Below are 23,538 nucleotides of genomic sequence, written 5' to 3' on the forward strand. Positions count from 1 at the left end.
TTTATACAGAAAGAATACTGAGCTTATGAAAGTGATTCTTTTTACATCTTAGCTCACTAATTAAACTAATAACACAACAACTGAACTGCTTTTATATCCTTTGATGCGTCACTCAGGTAGATGTTTGTAATGTAAAGGACTACATACTATATAGCCACTTTTAGTATTGTAAAAACTTTCTCAAAAACTCACCTTGAAACCTTGAAATACAAGTTCAAATCGAGGTGGCAGGATTGCTGATTATTACTGTTTAAGGCTTTAAGGTGCCTTCTCCTTGCTGCCCTTGCCTTTGGAGCCCATCAGCACAAACCTGACGGTGCTTGTGTGACACCTTGTGTGACTCCAGCCCTGGAGAAGCTAGCGCTGCGAGCCTGGCTAATCCATGTGCTGGCACGGCGCCGCTGCGTGGCCATGTGTTCCTGCAGAGAGCACCATTCCCCCAGGAGCTGCTGTCAGCACAAACTCAGGAAACAGTTACACTGTTCATATTTTTACAAGCTGCCTCTATGTGTAGCTAAAGTGAATCATAAGCTAATCACTGCCAGCTGCCTCAGGCATTGCTCTAGCTTGCTAGCCACTCAAGCTCAAGGTATGAGGGGAATCTTTCATATGCCACATTAATCTCTCCCTGAAATTCACCTTCACTGACCATCCTGCACTCCTCTGCTTTTCCCGGTCACCCCACCTCTGTCCTAATGTAAGGACAGAGGGATTTGACCCCTGACCTTATTATTTCTGAAGCTAGAATAGGAGGGGATAGTAAGCTGAGGCTTTGATATTTCTTTTACAAAGAAGGAATTTGAAGATTTCAAAAATGCTCACATACTGATGAATAACGTAAACTTTGACCTGTGCTGGAAAAAGTTTACTTATAGAGATGGGAAATCGTTGCTCATTTCAGATCAGAGGCTTTTTTAACTTGACTGGATGGTTTGTGATTCAGAGGAATGAGGTAGGTGACTAAACTCTGCCGTTTGAAATGCTACCAGGAGATCAGAGGGACATTCAAACCTGGGCTGTTTGAAGCCGCCCTGAAGTCATAAAATTGCTTGTACTCAGGTATGCGGGCATGGACGTCATCTCCGCTAGCCTGCAGCTATTGTCCAGAAACATTACAGCTCATCTTAATAAAGATAAGCTACCCGTGAAGTCTTGGCTCCCTGCATGGAGGCATGATGGGATGGAAAGTAACATGAAGATTCATGAACAGTGCTGATCTGCTCCTCGTTCATCTTCCTTCACCTGCAGCTAACTGTCCCACTAGGGAGCGGGAATAAGACCCTGTTCTCCACAGGCCCTGCAAACTCCCCAAAACACCCTTCGCCTCCCCTCTCGTCTCCCCCCACTTTTTTGCAGCCGACCATAAAGCCCCTCTGATGGATGACAGGGGCTTCTTTGGCACAGATCGGTGGGAACGCTTCTGTTTCTGGTTAGCAAACTAAAACAGTGTTTGAGAGACAGACAACAGCATCCTGGTTAAAGCTAAGCTAAAGCTAAGCCAGCCCCGAAGGCCCCAGCCTCCGTTAGTCCCAGAAAGATATCTGCCCCAAACTGAGCAGATCCACCTTTAATCACTATAGTCTCCTACTCTGAGGAATTCTTACTGTAAATCATCTGAATCTTTTCTCCCAGTTAACTGTTTGTGTAGTCGGGTTAATTGAAGGCAACACATTATTAACTGAGGCCCGCAAAATGAGTGACTGACCACATACTGCCATGAGCGACTACCTCAAAAATGCTTTTGTTTGGGTTTTGAGACTGACACTCATTTTCTGGCTGGTTGGAGAACGATAATGGCTGGAAGAAAGACAGTGTAGAGTTACAAGCCATGAACGTGCCCCTTCCAGAGCGGGAACTCTTAATGTAGCTCTGTGCCGACTGTGCTGCCACTCTAATCCAATTAGCCTGCGTCAATCACTGCCGAGGTATCAAACCGCCTCAGACTAATATTTGCAGAGGGGCTCTAATATCAATACGCAGGTAAAGGCTGCAGCTCCCCACCCCCTCTGCAATTATATAACCACACTCGGGTGAAGCAGTGAATGACAACATTTACCACCCGTCTCTCTGTGCTCGGAGGCCGCCGTGGTCGAACAACCGTTTCTGTGAGAGGGGCCCTGCGCGCACACTTGTGCCGCAGTGATTGCTAGGTGTATTTTAACTGGCATATCTTAATATTAGCTTCAGAAAAATGACACTGGTATTTACAAAGTAAAAGGAGTCTAAATGGCCCATTTGAGCCAGGGTAAACACATTTAGCCGTGAGGTCAGAGGCTGCCACACCGGAGGAAGGTCAGTTTGATAATTTTGTCAAAATGTTTAATGTCCTGCTAAACCGTTTGGGGAAAAACAAATGCAGTGCTGATATTGACTTTGGCAACAGCCTGTATACTTAAGGCTTTAAACATGTAAATCAAACGCTCCATCTTCAGGCAAATGCAAGCAGACATTGCTGCAGGTCTGACGCCTCGCCCCCGCCCTCCGTCTATACCGTGTGATCAACAGAGCTCTACAGCCTGTGCCTTCGTGAAAGCTCTTTTAGGTCATCTCGAGCTGCTGAAATGTGCAAATTTGGGAATTGCTGTCGTTTTAATGCAATGCTGTCATCACGTTACTCGAGTTAAGTTGGGGACGCAATGCAGTGCATGAAAAGGGAGCTACGTCATTGGACCACATGGGGCACTATCACCAAGCTGCACCGGCATGTTCCTCATCAAGTACGGACAGGAGCAGACGCAGTCCGACTCTCACTTCCAATATGTCGCCCTGCCTGTGCAGCCGAGTATCCCCTCACAAAGTCCTTTTCACTTTCCATGCCTGTGCTCGCACTGCTAATTGTGCGTGCTGCTGAGAAAAGAGCCACAGGAACCGCGAGGTAATTTTGACAGGCTTCTCCTTCTGCTTTCAAGGCTTGAAACAACACACCAGCTTCCAGATGCTTCCCGGCCATCCCGACGTCTCTTGAGCGCCGCTCGGACGTTTACATCCAGGCGGTTTCACCGCTCTGCTCGGCTGCTCTGTTTGTGCTGGATGGCGAGCGGTCTGCTGTACCTCACACCCCAATCATAACCAATCACGTGTATTTCCTGGATATGTAAACTCGCCCCCACACACGGAGACACACACACACACACACACACACACACACACACACACACACACACACACACACACACACACACATAAGTACAAATGTATGTGCAGCTCTTTAAAGTAAGGAAGCCATCAAAGATCATTCTGTAATATGCGGGTGTTGTATATACACCCAAAGAGGGGAGCACGGAGTTAAAAGAAAGCATGTTTATGTAACACAATCACTTTTGTAACACAGTTTATGATGCTTGATTCCATCCACTCTTTCTCAATGTTATTAAACTGTACAGGACTGTTTTCCTTCCCTACCTCCCTGGTTTTTAGACACATTGCTTTAGCACAGCACACACTGTGCCTCCTGACGACACCCGGGTTCTGTAACTCTGCTCTGCAGGCTCTCTGGGGAAATCATCAGCACTAATAGGAAACATCCTGCAAATCACACACATGCACACACTCAGAGATGCACGAGAAGAGCTGCTCGAGCTGTTGCTGAGCAAGGCAGTCGCACCTGGAGGAGCTGCGGGTTTCGTGCGTCGTCTTTTGAAATGTTTGCGTCGACTTTAAGCGGGAGCTCTGCAAAGATACAGTTAATTAATGAATTCCCGGGATCATGGATTGGTTCAGTGGAAGCACATTTGTCTTGACTAAAGATGTAGCAACACTGGTATTCTTACTAAACCGTATTCAGTTTTATTGCTTCTTAAAAGTATCTCCAGATGTGCTTATTTTCACAATTACCTGAAAGATGCATCACTGGTTTAAACGTCATTGTGTTGCTTGCATTTGTTGCATAGCTGAACAACAGCAGTACATCAAGGTCTATAAAATGTAATCTCGAGGTTTTTAAAGAGAACCGCTCACAGAACATAAACACAAGAGGACGATGCTATCACACGGCTTTGATACTCTCACCAAAGTGTGAACCGTGACCGCTCGAAACAGAGCTGGTGATGTGTCACATTGACCGCGTGGTGACCAGCACTGCCCGTCTTCCCACGAGGGACGTCAAAGGAGCTGAGAAGTTGATTTTGTTTCCAGTAAGAAAGCCAAGATGGGTTTGTCAGCAGGACCATGAGGCTTAACCTAACATGAGCTAAGAGGGTTCGGCCGGGACTCGGGATGATAAATAGGTGAAAAATAATGGAGGCAGTAAAGTGTAATCATAATATCAGGGAACGTCTTAAGAGAAGAACAGCGCTTGCACTTTCACTGAACTTTGTCGTACACGTTGTTTGTATGCAGTAAAACAAACACTCGGTGTCCTTTGACCTTTTCAAAACATGATGTGATATGACTTCAATTATATGACAGAATTGTGACAAAGCCGTCCATGACTGTTTGCAGGATTATTCATTCATTAATCAGATTCATGTTTACATTTCCCACCCTTCATGACACATCTCTAGTTTCCCAGCGACCCAGACCTTCGGAGTGACATACCTCAGCGTCTAAATACAAATCGAGGGCTTGTTACTCACCCGTCTCTCGTGCCGTCCATGGCAGCCAGCGGGGACAGGTGGTGAGGGCTGCCGAGGTCTCGATCCAGTCGGTGCTGTCGGGTCGGCAGGTCAGCGGTGGAGCCAGAGTTGGGGGTGGGGGTGAGCAGCTCCACTGGGGCGCTGTGATGGGGGGTACTGGAGCCAGTGTACAGGCCTGAAAGACAAACAAAGCTAATTCGGTAAACGTGCCAAATAAACTCAAGGCCCCCGTGCTTCATCTCTCCCTCGAGCAAATTAAAAGCCATTTCATGGCAACAGGATTTTGTTTTGGCAACTTTCATCCAATCAGTGTGCTTTGTAAAATAAAAAGTTCTGTGTTTGCGCTGTGTGTAATTTAGGGTACATTGTTTGTGCTGCCACAGGGACTCGCCTTGTTTGTCCTTTTTCGTATTACACAATAATAAACTAAAATGTTACATGTGTTCAGTGACTTTGAACAGTAGGTCCTTTAAAGCTACAAATATATGATATAAGGAAATCTGCAGAAGAGCATGTGATAATCTGCTGACTGTTCCAATATGTCTTTTACTTTTTGATCATTTCAGTTTTTCCAAATGATATTACAGTTACATGTTGTTGATGCACCGGTCTGTGGGGGCATTATTATCTTCTTTTACTGGTTGCATGTTGCCAACCTTTTCTACTGTTTCAAGCTGCAAACTGTTATTAAATACGGACTCCTTTTCTTCTTTGCAAACTAGGAACTGCAAATAATAACTGTCACAACTGTTTTTACTATTATTAGGGCTGCCACGATTTGTCGACTAGTCACGATTACGTCGACTATCAAAATCGTCGACGACTGATTTAATAGTCGACGTGTCGTTTGAAGCTTTGTAAGATCGCAAAAGACGCAGGAATAATAGCAGGATTTAAGAGTGTAATAACGGACTGAAACAGAAGATGGCAGCACTGCATGTACAAGGATGCCAGCTGCCGTTAAACCCCGAAGAAGAAGAAGCAGCTGTGTCCCAGAATTCATAGCGCGGCCCAGCTTAGTTTCCAACAATGGCGGCAGCTAGTTAGTTTTAATATTACTCTTATTATTCTTTCTGGGTCACAAAATAAACGTTTAACATATTTTCAGGCGAGAATGTAGCTGTGTAAACCTCAAATATCGGCTCAGTTTACCAGGACACCACATATTTTCAAAAGCGCTCCGACGTTGTCGGAGACGTCTGTTACCCACTAGCTCGATAGCTAGCCGGGGGCTAGGTCACTAGCGCCGTGAGAACACCGGACTCCCGGCAAATTGTTTTCAAACCCACCGCCGTCTTTCGCGACTCAGGTTAAATATATATGAGTCACTTAGATAAATTAAAAATGTTGTTGTTTGGCTTTTTTTTTTTTTTAGTATTTTATTTGTTCCTGAGTAAATCGGTTTGGCTGAGATTAAAGTTATAGTTTTTACACAGCTGAATAAACGTCAAGCAGACAGCTGATTATCAGAAGTGTGAGATGCTGGAGAATATACTCGGTGTCCTGTTATATTTTAGATAGCAAGGAGTTTATTAAACTTTACCAAAACAATCTGCAAATTTCATTAAAATTGAATAAACTATCATCTTGTCTTTATTTTTAGTTAGCACCTTAAAAGCTTAAAGCTGTAAGCTAATGATAGTTATATAAGAGCAGATGCTGCTGGTGCAATAAACTGTAGTTTTACGTCCAGTGGATGATGATCTGATTAGTCGACTAATCGCATAAATAATCGGTGACTAGTCGACTATCAAAATAATCGTTTGTGGCAGCCCTAACTATTATTATCTTCAGCGAAGATGCTTCCAAAGCCCAATTTGACAACAAAAAACGGGCTGTTTTGTCCAAAAATGAATCCCAGGGGTGTTCATTTTAAAAGGATAAAACAAACGAGTGGAACTGTTACTGTCTTACTGCTGTTAACATGTGGCTAGTTAGACTTTGGAGATCCACACGACTGTGCACAAGTCTTGAGCCTTCCCTCATTTCTGTATATTTTGGTTCCACTGGCGCTCTCGTAATTTTCTAACGCTTCATTTAACACGGGTCCACCGGCAGGCCCATTTTACAAGCACTTTTTAAATGATCCCAACTCCACTGCTGTTTGTGCTGGAGACAAAATCCACCTTGTTTCAGAAAGAAGAGAAGACAAACTTTATGTTTGGTGTACTACGGTATCACAAGGCACTGTTCGAACACAGACAGGAAAAAAATCAGCCACATTCACATTACCATACATGTATCCCTCAGACCTGAATAAATCTTGGTCAATAAAGGGTTAAAGATGTCTTGAGCAACAGTTCTCCAGGATTTCTGAAGGTCTGTAAAAGTCGTTCTTTGGACATTGGTGCTTTTTCAAGGTCAAGGTCAAGGTCAAATTTATTTATATAGCACATTTCAAACAGCCGATGCTGCACAAAGTGCTTAACAATATAAAAATGGTATTAAAAAGCAACACTGTAATACAATAATAACAATAAAAAACAATAATAGGACAATAAAAGTATTAAAACAATAACTAAACTAATTCAAATAAGACCAAAATACTTGGGTCATAGTGTGTTAAAAGCCAGGGCATAGAAATGTGTCTTTAGTAATGATTTAAATTGCTCAAGTGTTTGTGCAGATCTAATATTTAAGGGGAGACTATTCCAAAGTCTGGGACCTGCCACAGAGAAGGCTCTATCACCACGGGATTTGAGATTAGTCCGTGGGATTTTTGACTCATTTTCAGTCAAGTCATTGAACCCAACCGTTTTCAGAGGAAGACGTCAAACAACTTAAAAAATGAGCCTGTCACAAAAACACATATTTTATTCTAATTTCTTTAGTTAAAAAAAGGCCAAAAAATTAACAGTCTGACTTACACAAAATAGTATTTTTTGCACCAACGAGGTGATTCTCACACAGCTATAAAACTTGGCATTTGTTGACATGGTGTTCAGTGTGTGCTCACAGAACTTGAACAAACTGAAGAAGCGGAGGACGTGCCAGGCCTAAAAAGAAAAAACCACCACCAAAATCTACACCAGATGGACAGTATCTCAAAGTCATGTTTCTACCAGTTTCATTTAATCAAAAATCATCATCCACAGGGACGAGAACTGCCTGCCCCACTCTGGACAGTCTTGTTAAGCAAGAGTCAACTTGATCTTTCCTTTTTTTCCTCTTTGCATCTTCTGCTAAGTTCAGCAGCTGATTTCTTTCCCAGCATCCAAACAGCGAGAAGCACATTGACTGTCTGGGGCAGTTAACCGGCAACGAGAGCAGAAGACGGGAGGAGATGAAAGGAAGAGGAAAGATGGGTGCTCCTGGTTTTTGCAGTTTTCAGGCCAGCTGTTCTCAAGTGGAAGCATGCCGAGGCCTGATCTGACAGCGCTCTGAAATGGTTACAAGCTTGATTCATTACCCCGAAATCATCAATCACAGACCTTAAATGTTTTCCCCTTTAGCCCCAACATCTGCTAGCACACCGGCAAAACAGTCGACAAATAATGGCTGTGATTGCCTCAATTTCATCACCAGTTCCTTGTGGAGGAAGACAAAAAGGATCTGATGTTGCTCTTTAAGAGTTAGAGTGGGATTATGTACCAAAGACGCTGTCGAGCGGATTTGAAAAGCTTCTTGTTGAGTTCAGGAAGAAATCTCTGTGAGAAGAAACTGAGAGGATAGCAGCAGGAGCACATAAACCTCTGTACTCAACTATGATGAGTCCTTCCTCTGGTTAATCAGGGAACACTCTAATTATGCTCTATAAAACAGAGAGGGGGGGTTCTCGTAACTCTTGCTGCAGACATGTGAATAGGAACAGACTTATAAGCAGTGAACAGGAAAACAAGTTTAGCTCTGACTGGAAGCATGACTCATTTTCTGCTCCACAAGTGTTAATGATGGGATGGCTGCCCACTTTGGCCCACTACTTACATGCATCCTATTGGCTCTAGAACAAAGAGAAAGTCGTGTAAATAGAGATCCTGAAGTCTAACCTTTTCTGACCTCGAATAACACGGCGTCCTTGACTGCTTTAGCTCCTCTGGGGCTTTAAACGATTTAAACCAAGACAGAAAGCAACATCTCTCAGAAAGAGAGGGGAGCAGAGGTAAAGAGCCAAGAAGTTGAGCTTTCATAGTCATCAACGGTGCGCCGAGATCCAGCAACAATAACAGACAACAGTGGGGAGCCTGGCTGTGGTAGAGGCAGAAAACAAGGACAGATGTGTCCATAAAGGGAGGAAGCTGCAGGGAATCTCTCTCGTCTTTAGGATGGTTATAATCCATTTATCTCTCTCTTGTTCCCAATTCAGTGTGGCGCTGACTTTTAGTGACGGTCAAACTCATCAGTTAGAAAAATGGAAGTTTAAAAGAAGCTTAAAGGCCACATGTGATGAATAAACTTTTCCAGTTCTAGTGGCTGCTAATGGTTTTTGCAGTCTTTGCATGACAGGGAGACAGGTTAACATGACATGGTTATGAAATCCAAACCAAACAAACAAAAGCACAAGGCTGTAACACTTCCCTTATAAACTCAAGTATGGACTAACGGCTAAAATGTTGATATAAAATCTGCACGAGCAATTAAAGTTCAATTATGTGGTGTGGATTGTTTATCTTTTGACCAAAGGCACCACCAAGTATGATTTTCACTGCCTGAGAGTGCAGAATTACCACAATACATCTGCAGGAATGTTGACATGGCTGCTGATTACCACCAATGACTCGGTGATTGCTTTGCCAGGTGTTGGGATTTCTGGCGGTCTGGACCTCACTTGCTGGCGTGCTCTTCTGCTTTGGAACAAATACTCCCTGGGCTTCGATGTTTTGAGATGTGGCCAGTCGATTTCACTCATATTTGAAATTGTTTAACCATGAATGATGTTGCTACTACTGGTGACACATTATATTTTGTATTTATGCCACATGTTTTCTTACCGAACTTCAATTTTTGTTCGTTTTATGAGAAAAATAAGTGGAAAGTTGAGATGTTTTATTGGTAAAGAAACCGATTAATTAAGAGATCAATTATTAGAGGAAGATCTGAGAATGACAGATGACAGGTGTGTACCTGTGAACATGTCTTGGCCCAATGCAGGAGAATGGCCATCTTTGCCATTGTAGAGGTGCTGCGTAGAGGTGGAGCTCTGGAGGTGCTGCATGGACAGACAGTCGCTCAGGACATCCTGCTCCAGGTGAGGGCAGGGCCGAAGCTGAGAAAAACAAGCAACGATAAGAATAAACTTCAAATGCTTACAAGAAATGATGATGAGTCATTTAAATGGAGAGAACTCCATCTGGTCTGCAAGATTACTCAATCGAAGAACAAGACGACTTCAGTTTGGCCTGTTCGTGGCTTGGACCTCGTGTGTGTGAGAGCGTTCGCTTCATCTTTTTGCAATAATGTGATTGTAATGTTGATCTGAAACAGTAAATCAGCAAATGAGAATAGAATTGTCAGTCAGGGGGAACCGGGGGAAAGATCATATGTTCTTTTTTGAGTCATGCGTTGGCCTTAGACATAATTGGTATGAACTCAGAGCCAATGTGAGATTGCTCCTGTTTCTTTCCCTGCCAACTTTAATGGGGGCAACTGAAGACACATTTCAGCGAGATCACACGGCACAAAGATAAAATTCAAACCAAATGAAACCTGTGTCAGTTGACAAAATGAGACATCTGCCTTATGGATCGGTGGAATAGCTGAACTCTGTTGTATACATTACTGGATTTCTATGTAATAAAACATTATAGCTGCTGAGGTACACACAGGACTTCTTTACTGTCACCAGGAGGTTTAACTTTAAAAATGCCAAGATGTAAAAAGAGAGAATAGGATAGTATAGCTGACTATCTGATGTAGGCACAAAAACAGACTTCAGACTCCAGTGTATAAAGCAAATATGGCCACCGAGAAATAAGACACTGACTAGAGAACAGTGGAATCGACCTACGATCCTACTGGCATCTGCTTATACACCGTTACAGAGACAAGGATCAATGACAACCAGTTACTGTTAACCTCATCCTCTATTCAACACAACATTTACTGACAAGTTAAAGGAGAGTGATGGCAACGGTCCTGGTGAAGAATCCACTGCTGCAGGAGCTTCATAAACTAAACTGATATTTACATAGTGCTTTTCGGATTATATGGGCCAAAACACTTTACACAACAGGAGAAACGCTTTTTCTGCACATACAACATTTTATGTATTGCACAAACACACCAATAACTTCCTCAGGGTCAACCTGGGGTTTTGGTTGAGCAGGCAACCACATGCTGTAAGGCCAGAAAGCAGCGGCCGGGGTTCGAGTCCAACCCGCAGCCCTTTGCTGTGTGTCTTCCCCCCCCCCTCGCTCTTTTGTGTCCATCTCCACTGTCACTGTCCAATAAAGGCAAAAGCCCCCACCGACACACACACACATGGGGGGTTTAGGATCTTTGGTTTGGGGAAGAGCAGAGGTTAGAACCACTGACCTTCTAATTATTCTTATTAAACATAATGACCACACAGGCTAACAGCACAGGCTCAGACCTGCTTTGCAGAATAAAAGGGATGCTTTTTTTAAAAATGACTTTTTGGTGTATTTTGATGTTGCAGATTTGCAGCTGCAGATTTTGTCAGTTCCACATCCATGACGTGAATCTCCCACACTGTATAATCTGCACTGGTCACTCCACTGTATTGATATTTATATTTAGAAAAAGTGCAATACTGTAACAACTGCCACAAAAAACAAAAACTGTTGTACTGTTTAGTTTGTACTGCTGCTCATTCCTGTGCAATATCTGTGTGTACATATATTTATATATCTACACATATACATATATTTAGTCAGTTAACTGAAAATCTCTTTTTTCTTTTACTACACCTTATTAATATTTTGCTCTTACTATTTTTCTATTTATTTTTTATTATTTTATTTTATTACATTTTTTTCTACTGTACCATTCTGCTGAGTGATTGTCTGCTGCTCGTCAAATACATTTCATTGCGATGTTGACCCTGTGCTAACTTGCATATGACAAATAAAACTGAAAACTGAAAACACTTCACCAAAGATCTGGGGACCGAGCGAGCACAGTGATGATCTGAGCTTTGTGACATGGCGTGCTATCCTGCAGCCACCAGGAGATGGGCACACTCTGTGATGGGAATGATCAGAAACGATACTCAGGCTGTGGTGACTGAATTTTGGTCACTTGGTACTAAAGTGTGACAAGAAAACACCCCCCCACATCATTAAAACACCATCAGCCTGAATGGCTGGTACAAGGCAGGAAGGAGCAATGCCAAATTCTGCATGTTTTATCTGAATGCAGAAAGGGACACTCATCAGACTAGGCAACGTTTTTCTAATCTCTTGTTGGCCAACTTTGGTGAGCCTGCACAATTTGTAACCTGAAGTTTTTCTCTGACAGGAGCGGTACCTCACGTGGTCTTCTGCTGCTGTCGACCATCAACTGTGTTGTAATGAGTGGTTATTTGAGTCACTCTTGCCTTCCTATCAGCTCAAAGCAGTCTAGTTATTGTCATTTGACCTCTTGCATCAACAGAGAACTGCGGTTCAGTGGACATTCTCTCTTTTTAGAGCGTTCTCTGTAGAGATGGTTGTGTTTGAAAATCTGCTGAATCGACGGCACTGCTAGTTGATTCAGCTACTTAACAGTGAAACTTGTAATAGTAAAACTAATCTCTACAGTTTGTGCAGAGCAACACTTTTTAAATGAAAAATTTGTATTTTATGTTTATACTTGGCCAACATCTATTATAAGCAGGCTTAGTTTAAACCAAAGAGCAGCTGGTGCAACTCTTAAACATTTGAATCCAATATGCGAGTTTCTTTCATCATTAAATGTATATCAAGTTTGTGTTTTTGTAATCGTGCTGAGATAATAACTATGCTGACTAATACATATTTTTCAGTTGAGTGTATAATAATAATAATAATAATAATGAGTGATAACTTCATGATGCCAAGAGGCATAAAACCCTGGCAGTGTTGCTGTGGACCCTCTGAACGACTGAAGTCAAGTGTCGGTACTCGATTTGCAGGCAAGGACAAAGTCATCCAAGATTTTCTTTTATTTTCCAACATCACTGCAACCCTCTCAGTCTGTTTGTCCATCTGTCTGAGTTCTGATATTGTGGTCAGTTTGTGGGTGGAAACCTTGTTCAGCAGCAGTATCATCCCATCTACTCGACTCTCAGATTATTCCCTCAGAGTTCATTCAGAGCAGTAAGTGAACAGATTATTTTATCTGTGGCTTGTATCTTTTAAGATTCTGGCTTTGCTGAAAAGTCAAATCACAAGTGATTTAACTCCTCCCCCAAAAAAGCTAAACCTAACAGCTATACAGCTGGCATTTTCCATGTTTTGATTTCACATTTAGATGCCGTAAATCAGTAAATGTGTCCTTGTGGGGATTCTTAAGACAGCCCTGCAAAGCATTCATTGCAAGTAATTGGGGCTCTACTTTCTCCACAGCGACACTCTTAAAGTTTTTTTTTTCCTGCTTTGGGCCAAATCCAAGAGTGGAGTAAGAGCGTTTGTTTGACATTTGTCCATAACATCTGGCCACTGGGGTATTCTGCACTACAGCTTATTAACAATGCTACAAGCACACATGTGTTTCCCTTTACGACACTAAGCAAAGAAACACATCATCCAGCCTGCCACTATCCAGCCCTTTACACAACAATGGGCCCTTTCTCTCTCTTATTTACCCACTTTCAGTTAGGGAAAGAATGGGCTTTTGACCACAAGCATGATGAAATGTGGTCAAACCTGATCTATTGTTGGGGAAATGATTCTAAAGATACTCCACTACACAGCTAAATGCTTCAAAACCCCTCAATTAGAGCAACTTGATGGATCTGCAGATAATGTGACCTAAGAAAGAACAAATCTTGTTAAAGTTGCAGCTCTACCCGAATGACCCGAATAAGGTCATGCAGGAAACTAGCTGCAGAAAAAGATCAGCTTGAGCTGCAAAATTTCATTTCATTTTTTATTTATTTCACACTTGGTTCAACAGTTTCAACAGTTTTATCCTTTCATACACACAAACCAGGCTTTCCCTTGATATAACACGGCAACCATGAGTGAAAAGGAGAAGGAAGAAGAAAATATTCTTATTAAACCCTGCCCCCCCATCTACATTTCAACTAGTGGGCACCATTAACCAATGAACACGTGAGCATTTATCAGACCAAACAGCAAATACCTCAGCACATAATAACAAGGAGAAAATAAATAAATAAAATAAGGAGTTAGCTCGAATTTATTGCGTATTCTTCATATTGATTTATCGTTTTAAACATGTAACACTTTTTAAAACAATGTAAAACTCTTAAGATTATAATGAAATCAAATCAAATCAAATCACTTTTATTGTCACATCACATGTGCAGGTACACTGGTACAGTACATGCGAGTGAAATTCTTGTGTGCGAGCTTCACAAGCAGCAGAGTTGTGCAAAAATACAATAACGTAAAACAAGCAAAATATAAGAATGGCTAAATCTGAGACTAATAAATATATGTACAATATATAATAGTATATGCATTACTGGATGTGTATACTAAATATGTTTTTCTACGTGTGTGTGTGTGTGTATACATATTTTACAAATTAAATAGAGTAAGCAATAAAATAAAATATATTAAATATACAGAGGTTGGTAGTTGGATATTGTGCAAAACAGTGGCATTAATGGACAGTATGTAGTGCATAATGTTGAAGTTCTAGTAGTGGAGGTGAGGTGTCTATGAAGTGTTCAGCAGTCTGATGGCCTGGAGGAAAAAGCTGTCTCTCAGTCTGCTGGTACGGGACCGGATGCTGCAGAACCTCCTTCCTGATGGAAGCAGTCTGAACGGAGGTTCTGCAGCATCCGGTCCTGAAGAGAGTTCCACAGTCGTATACCCGTAACCGTGGTCCCAGTGAGCTGATGCTTAAAATGATATTTCCTTCAGCTGTCCTCACCTCCCAAACACAGGTAATATATTATTTTTAGCCTTAAACATAATTAATAATGTCCGTAGTTTCACTAAACCTTCTACTTTCAATAGTTTCGATTTTATAAACAATTTATTTAAGAATAAATGAACCATGACGCAGCAGTTTTTAAGTGTCCACTGGCTTTAATTTGCTACTTAAAAATGAAGAAAACAACAAATGTCAGCGGTAACAGCTGACATACTTTTGGTTCCTCTATGATGTTTCTTTTTAAACCTCTGACTACACACAGGTGTTTTGTCCTGTTTCTCACTCTAGCAGAGAGTGTCTTACCTTCCTACGCACCTGTTGCTCTTTGGCTGAGTGGATCTTGACGTGTTTGCGTAGGGAGCTGGGATCCGTGTAGCGCTTGGTACAACCGGAGATCTGACATGCATACGGTTTCTGGGAGGAGGGAGGAAATATTTCTGTTCAGTTATCAGAGCAAAATGTATAAATGTAGCTTTTCTAATAACAGAGACACAGAATAATATAAGCAGCTAAAAAAGAAAATTGTAAAGGAAAGGAGAAAAATTAACATGCAGTAAATATGAAACTTATGTAAGTAAAGGCAAAGATAAAGTCCTACCTTTCGGCTGAGAAAGACACATAATGTGAGGTAAAAGGAAGACCAGACAAAGGATGAAAAGAAAAGACAATCAGTTGACAAAAATTTGAATACCACAACATCTCTTTGGTTATTAGTTTTTCAGGGTTTAAAGCATCGTATTTCACTTGCAGTTGCACTCACTCAGCAATGAAACCCATCTCTCTTGCTACTGACAGCACCGATACTGCATGATTAATAATGTATAAAGACTTAAAGACAAACACTATAATATATCAGCGCAAGAAATACACTCACTGGCCACTTCATTAGGTACCGCTCGTTAATGTAAATGTCTAATCAGCCAATCACACGGCAGCAACATATAGACGTGTTCAAGACAACCTGCTGAAGTTCAAACTGAGTATTTCAGAAACTGCTGATCTACGGACACTTTCCTGCACAACCATCTCTACGGTTTACATAGAACGGCCTGAAAACAGAAAACATTCAATAAGACACAGAAATGCCTTTTTGATGCAAGAAGGTAACAGTAACTAAAGAAGAACATCTATGAATGCAGATCACATAAAACCCTGAATAAGATTGGCTGAAGCTGCAGAAGACCACACAAGGTGCCCATCAGCAAGAACGAGAACAGGAAACTACGACCTCACTGCAACATTTTGAAGGTAGGGTCAGGATTGATGTGAGCAACCTGAAAGCATGAATCCTTCATGCCTTTATCAACAGTTCAAGCTGGTTGGTGCTGCTGTAAAAGTGTGGGGATGTTTTCTGGGCACATGTATAAATGACACAGCCCATCTAATTATTGCTATCCTGTATATAACAATATTCATGGACCAAAATCTCTGAATTATGTTTCCAGTACTCGAGTTTTATGCCATGAAGAATTAGGTAGTCCAACCCTGTATTAGAAGGCGTACCTAATAAAGTAGCTAGTGAGTGTATAAATGATCTTATTCAACCATGTTGAGGAGTATTCTTAATAATTAAGCATTTATGTGATTATGCACACTGCATACACCGTGATGGAGTACACCACTTTCATTTCACATTTTTCTAATTAAAATGAAGGATGGTGATAGAGATTTTTTTACTTTTTACATTCAGTAACATAAGTTTTACAGACTTTATTATCTCTGCACTTTAACGTTTTCTCTAAGTAACCTGTTGTCATCCCAAAGTGCTTATAATGCCACTCATCTCTGTTTGTTTTGCCAAGAAACCGACTCGATACAGCGCAGAGCGCCGACTTTAAAAGAAAAATAAAAGAGTGAAGTAAAACTTCTGTGTAGGATAAATATAATTAAGCTTTAAAATGATTTTCCTCCTCAGTGTTTCTGGCAGCGCAGCCGACTGGGCAGCACAGTGAAAGCCATCGTGGGGTGTTAATGTGAGGCCATAAGCATCGGGGTCCCAGATTAGCTGTATCGTTTGGACTACTGTGGAAAGAGTGTGCAGTGGAAGAAAATCCCACACTGACAGAATAACACAACGTCTGCATTAACATTTCTACTCTTACTACTTGATAATTTACTGTTACATATAGAAAAGTATTGGTGCACGGCCAGTTCAGTGAAAACAGGGGGAAACATTCTGGTTGCAAAAATACTGCTAAAATTACTTTCTCTGGGAAGAAAATCAAGGGTGACACTGCCTGACCACTGCTACTCTTTTTCTAACCGCTCAGCATTACCAGTGTTCAGTCATGGGAGTAACGGCGTTACTTTTTTCAGTAACGAGTAATCTAACTAATTACTATTCCTATCGTTACAACGCCGTTACCGTTACTAACAAGAAAATGTGGTCCGTTACTATTTTCCAACAAACAGACGGTTGAAGCGGTGTTCAGTTTACCGCGTCTTGTATCAGTTGCACAGAAGTAGCTGTAAGTCATCTGGGCGCTGCAGCTTTAAGCAGCTGCGCGCTCACGCGGATCACTTTCTGCCCGACGATCACTTTTTGGCACAACACCTGAATTTAGTTTTCCTATTTATTTCTAAACAATTAAATTTTAATAAATGGACTGGTACTGACAATCAAATCAAGCACTCATAGCTTATAAGTCTTATTCAGTCAGTCAGACACATTCATGCAGTACTTTTGATGCTTTGGAGGCAACTCTTGGTTCTTACTCCAAAATAATAATAATAATAATAATAATGATGGATTGCATTTATATAGCGCTTTACAATTCCACTATTCATTCACACACTGGTGGAGGCAGCTACAGTTGCAGCCACAGCTGCCCTGGGGCAGACTGACAGAAGCGAGGCTGCCATATCGCACCATCGGCTAAACCGATAAAAATACAGACTAGAGGAACAAAAATTGACCCACTGAGCTTTAGCATTGTAGGCTCTACCATGTAAGCCACAGCTGCCCCCTTTATAAAGGGACTTAGGTCCATTATATACAAATTTGAAATACTCCTTCAAATAACTACTCAATAATACGCACACTTACACACCTTGAACTCAGAAATGTAATCAAAAATAAAAATGGTGCAGAAAACCATCAACGTGCATGAAAAGCAGTGGTGCATAATTGTGTATGCTTGGTAGGGAATGGTGGTAGGGTAGATTGATCTGTAATGGCGCAAAGCAGAATATTTGCATCTAAAATAGGATATAGCATAAGTAGAACATAGAAATACATTAAAAATTACACAAAATTCAAGTAAATGAGTACTTAATTACAGTCGCGCTCTCACCCGATGGTGTTGGGCACTGTACGATTAAAAGTGCTCTAGTCCAGCGTTTTACTGGGAGGCACATATTGAGCTGGTTGTTTCAAATCAGATTTAAGTAATCTTTCAAACGCAGACTGTAGATTCAGATGTCAGAAAAAAATTATTGGGATTCGATTTATTGACTTAAAGGGGAAAAAAGTAAAAAATCTCTCCCTTGCAGAGGAAACCCAACGTACTTAAGAATATAATTTGAGCCCAACAACTTCTTTACTCCCTAGCTGTGCTGGCATACGGATGGTGATAAAGTGGGTGGTAAATTGGTGGGGCTACTGAGACATGACGAGTGGCAGCAATGGCTGACTCAACCTTTCCTTCTCGCTCCACGGGTCAGAGAAACAGACAAAGCTCTGTCTGAGCCTGCAGTCCCAATCCAAGCCTGTTATGGCACAAGCTGCAACTTGGCCAAATGACACTGATCGTTTAATGATCTGTGGCATGTCACTGCAAGAGGAAAGTGGGTGAGAATGCCACACGGCTCACTGACTGACAGCAAGTTAAAGTCTAACACTGTCACGATGTGGAAATAGGCATTTGAATGTTGTAAAATCAGAGCAGGGATACCGCACGATATGCACACTCACGCACACTCACGCACACACCGAGGGGACGTTCAAAAAGTCACGTTTATTGTTGGCAGCCGTAGTCTGTGTTTGGTTGTGTATGATCATGGAGACGCCTACTACAGCAGGAACTAAAACAAAGGTGGTTTGGATTACTCTGTCAAGTGTTTACATGTCTGAACGTGGGCAGAAGTTACCAAATGAAATGAAATGAATGAAACTATACAGCGATGTATTATTGAAAGTTCAAAGATCAGTGTGGGCGCTAAGTAGAGGGCAACAGAAGTCGCCTCTGCCCACCTTCACACTCCTGCCAAACAGTCTTTTTTTTTTTTGTCCTTTTTTTAAAGCATCCTGATCCATCCTGACATTGAGGCTGATGTGATGCAATTGCAGCACGGTATCCAGATAAGTTCCTCAAACTAATCCCGAAATGGATTTCAAAGAAAGTGAATGACGACATATGCAAACATCAGTAGTTCAGATTAAACACTCTGGTGAAACGCTGGGAGGGGGGAGGTGAGAGAGCAGAGGCTTGGATTCTGACCGTGTCCAGGTGAGTGCGCTGATGCTTGGCCCGATCGCTGGAGTTGCTGAAAGCTTTCTGGCAGCCAGGGTGCTGGCACAGGTACGGCTTCTCTCCTGTGTGGCTCCTCAGGTGGATCTTCAGATTCTCCAGACGAGAAAACGCTTTGTTACAGCCCTCGAACTGTGGAGGAGGGGAGACAGAGATTAGAGCACAAAGGCAACCACACTTTGGCAGGTATGCACAGGACCACACAGGAAAAATAAGCAAAAAGCCCACATGCATGCACACAAAAGAATTGAAATCAATCAGTGTAAAGCTGGCAAACGTTAGAACCGTGTGGGTTGTGTATATGTGTGTGCATGTGACTCAGAGATAAGTTGTTTCCTTCAGTCTCATAATTACTCACACAGATGGAGCTCACTGTAAACGATATATTAACTAGTTATGGAAAAGAAATTAAATACTTAAAGAAAACCTTTTACGCTGTTACGGTGGGAGATGCTCAGATTAAACACGAGGATAGCAACTTGTGATTCACAAGCTCAGGCTTCAAACCTTTCGGTTACAAGGGTCAGCCAATCAGAAGAAAGTTGGCTTAAATGCAACTTTGTAAACAATTTGTTTTGCACTAAGACTCAATACCAGAGAAATAAAGATTATGTTGAACTCACTCGTGCAAAGCCACTCTAGTAAAGCAGAGAATAAAAGATGGACCTGGGAATTAGCAGAAACTGTCCACTTTAATAATGTGGGTGGTGTAAGTGCGAGCATTTTTTTTCCATGGCTATTATGTTGCAGATCCAAAGACCTTTGTTGAAAAGCACATCCACTTGAAAAACAGCCGCATTCATGGCAGTGCTCTTGTCTCGAGGCTGCCATCTAAATTGCCGGGAAACTGGAGTGTGCCGTACAGCAGCAGTTAATGGGCTGTAATGCATAGCATGAGATAAGTGTGCTGCTGTGTATAGTTCATTAGACTGACAAGTGACAGTGACTGTAAACAAGCTCATAGCCGACCCAGCTTGGCTCATTTGATCCCGACCACTCTGCCAATGAACACCACAGATTTGTTAACATGTGAATGATTCATGAAGCTTCTCGCATATCCGCTTCTTCTCTTAAGGAGAAAACACAGCAGGCTGGTGGAAAGGGCAGTCCCCATCAAAGCCCCCCTACAGTGGATGCTGTGTAAAGAGTCACAAAGTCTACTGGTGCACAGTAGAAAAGGAAGTTCAGCTCACTGGTACTTTTTTCTATTTACTTGTACGTACCCTCATGCACTTTACTATCACTCGGTATAAAAGCAAAAGCTGTGTCAGGACTCTTCTTCTGAACAGTCATTTTTCTGTCACCCAGTGAGGGCTTCATTCAAACCATGTCAAGAAAATAAAATTTAAAACACTCAGAGTGAGCCAGGAAAGCATCCACTCTGGTCAAAATATGACTATAAAATTCTTAAACCATAAATTTTATACAAAGTCTCATACAGGAAACAATTTTTCCACTCAAAACCAGTTTTGGAAGCGGCCTGAATGGATCTCAACCAAAATAAAACTGCAGCTCCAAGGCTGTTATAGGGGTGTTGTGGCCTTTCTGCTGTATCCATTGTACGCTGACCTTTAGCGAAGCCTCCTGACAACAGGTCAGGTTACAGCTAAGGAGAGAGTGACACCATTTTTCTAACGGTCCTTCAGCTACATCTAGACTCAATACTCATCCCTGGTCTTCTTCATTCACTCGCACAGTGCAGGCAGGACCTTCTATTCACTGAGGCTCCATTTAATATAGGCGAAACCTAAGCCTGACATGGTAGAGCCGTTTTGGGTGACCATGCTGATCTGCAGGTTTATGCATGTGACTGAGCAGCTCAGTAAGAGAGTCCTAATCTGCCCAATTATGGCTACTCAATGCATAGCTCCTCATAAAGTTTGTAAGACCTTTGGGTGGATGACTATGGAACAAAAGCTTCCTTTCACCTTAATAAGTTGCATTTTTCCATTTGATTTCCATCATAATTTGCAAAATAAAAATGAGACTGACTAAAAAATACTGAAAGTTGGTAAAAAAGAAAGAAAGATGGGACTATTAATGTCTTAAAATTGTATTTTCTCACCAAACTGTAGCTGGATATTGGTGGCACTATGATACCTGAGAAACAGTTTCTCATCAGTTTTCAACAATCAGCAATTAAAATGTATTGAAGTTTGAAATGAAGCATTTCCAGCCAAGGTCTGCATAATCTGTACTCGTCTCATTGTGCTGTAAATGGATAAAACTGAGGCCCTCAGGTTAAGTCAACACGTGCCAAAGGGCCCATAAACAAATTCATTCAGTCAAGCTGCAAACTCTGGTTTAAAAATGCAGCTGATAAACCGTCAACGTCTGCGCTTCCTTGTAAGGCCACCTCCAGCTGGATTCAAATGTGACTCAAAGTTCATAGATTCAACTTTACAGCAGAAGTAAACAAGTTCATATGTTTGTTCAATTCTTTGACAAATATGAAGGAAGGATACTGGCTTTCATTTGGTGAGTTAAAACTAGAACATCCATGACATAGTAGTTCATCCGGCTCTTGTACCATTCACAACTCACAGGTTAACGTCCATAAAACAACACATATGTGCTTGACTTGAACACAGTTTGTGTGAAGACCCATTTGGCGATCATTGTGTGCAAGTTTAATTCAATTCGGACCTTTCTAAAGACGGAGTACTGACTCTTGTGAATTCAGGATGGATGGACCCGTTGCCACAGAATGAGCTTATCGGCACTTCAGCCAGATCCATAAAGGTGAGGCTACTTTACACTCCATGGATGCACCTCACAGCCAAATGTGCTCTAGTTAGCTGATACAGCCACTTTTGGCACGGAAAAATTAAAATGATGTAAAACAATCGTAAAATGATAATACACAACAACAAAAGCCCAAACATCTCTGTCAGCACGGTAGCATGTCATGGCGATGATATGGTGCTTAAAACGAGAGCTTCTTTAATAGTATGGAAGTTGTTTGGCTACAAGAGGCTAGATCTCCAACAAAGCACAGTAATAAAATATGGAAGAAAACTGTTACTGACAAAGGTGGAAACAACAAAACTTGAAGCAAAAACACACCGTCGAGTACAGCCGGGCTGTGACGGCTGGAAAGGAGGAGATGCTAGCAGCTGCTGATGTGCAACCCAAAAGTAAACAAAAGACTCAAGAAAGGTCTCGCAGGAGACTCGCTGGTTGCACTCCATATGACAGGAAGGTTATTGATGCATTACATGGAGCTAAAAGAGGGCTTTAAGCAGCTGAATCAAATGTTCGACCCCAGACAACATCCCAGGAATTTTTCAGTTTCCATTTTTTATTATGTGACAATATTGTACAGGTTTCTGAAGCGTAACAAGGTGGTGACTGTTAGCGTGTTAAGCAGTTATGCTGCACTTTTACTTAATTTCCAGGGAAAAACACCACCTGGGCTACGTTCGTGTTTACCTTTGACTCATCCTGTGTCACGACTATTGTACTGTATTGCTGCTGCTGGCACCTTGACAGATTCACACTTCGAATGAGGTCGTCTATCATCAGCAGTTCATTGGAAAAAAGAAGGATAGAAAATGCCCTTTGCACTAATAAATGCTGCTGCCTGCAAGCCAGTAGAGTATTTTTCAGCATTTTTCTTGTTATTTTCATACATACCAGTATTGCAAATTTCCTACAACTTTGAGGCTATATTACTCTCCCCTAACAGCCATAATGCTAAAATCAAGGCTTCAATATTTTTTATTTCCAGCATATAAATAAACTTGCTTCAAGTTCTTCATAATTTATCCCTGACTGCTGAGCTTCGATTGGGTAAAGATAAGCTTGTAAAGCTGAAATGCTATCAAAGTAAGCATAAAGAAATGCAGAAAATTTGCAGTACGATCACAGCTAAACGTCTGCTTGCCAGACTGAAATGAAAGATGAGGAAAAATATTCACAATTCCTCAACACTACACAAACACATGCTGTCTGGGGTTCAGCATTTAGCTATAAAAATGTCTTAAAGAGTTCACATCATACAATGCTGTAACGCGGGAAAACATTATTCTCGAGTCATACCAGGCAAATGTTTTGGATGAAAACAAGAGAGGCAGCAACGGTGGGAAAAGTTAATAAAATCTGTGCGAATGAACATCCACGCTGCCGTACCACTCGCGACAGACAAGGTCTCTGCTTACTGCTGAAACACGGCGCCGGGCGTTCGAGTTCGGAAAACAAAAATGGCTATTATTGACGTGCCAAAAGTTTATTTATGTATAAGGGAATAATCCCTCTTTCACTCCTTTTTTTCTGCAATATAAATTTGAGGCTGAATTATAGTTAGGGGTCCGCTGGGGAAACCGTGTTAATCGTGTAAAGCACATTATTACTGCGGGATCACCACTTGCAGTTTGCATGGAGACAGCCAGAGTATGAGGTTTTCCTGCCTGCTGAGAAACCAACAGGCACTGTCACCTCTAAGCATGAGTTTGTACCAGAAACCCTGCATGAAAACGTTGTGCTAAAGTAAGACGTTAAAGCGTGGCCGA

The 23,538-nt window shown here is 41.7% G+C and overlaps 1 protein-coding gene across 5 annotated transcripts in view; it reads right to left on the bottom strand.

The window, feature by feature from the left end:
• The window catches only part of glis1b (GLIS family zinc finger 1b), a 79,037-nt gene that overhangs the window by 6,338 nt on the left and 49,161 nt on the right, over positions 1-23,538 (bottom strand). For 2 of the 5 annotated variants that reach the window (XM_082523679.1, XM_082523681.1), the window contains exons 4-7: positions 18,998-19,159; positions 14,862-14,972; positions 9,636-9,777; positions 4,575-4,749 (exon numbers count right to left, since the gene is read on the bottom strand). In XM_082523679.1, the coding sequence (XP_082379805.1) occupies positions 4,575-4,749; positions 9,636-9,777; positions 14,862-14,972; positions 18,998-19,159 (590 nt within the window). Of the gene's footprint in view, positions 1-198; positions 3,526-3,562; positions 3,670-4,574; positions 4,750-9,635; positions 9,778-14,861; positions 14,973-18,997; positions 19,160-23,538 lie in introns of those variants that run through there. The other 3 variants (XM_082523682.1, XM_082523683.1, XM_082523680.1) reach the window with 3 other exon arrangements.

This window comes from Aulonocara stuartgranti (assembly GCF_965226115.1).
Source record: "Aulonocara stuartgranti genome assembly, chromosome: 23".
Lineage (NCBI taxonomy): Eukaryota > Metazoa > Chordata > Actinopteri > Cichliformes > Cichlidae > Aulonocara > Aulonocara stuartgranti.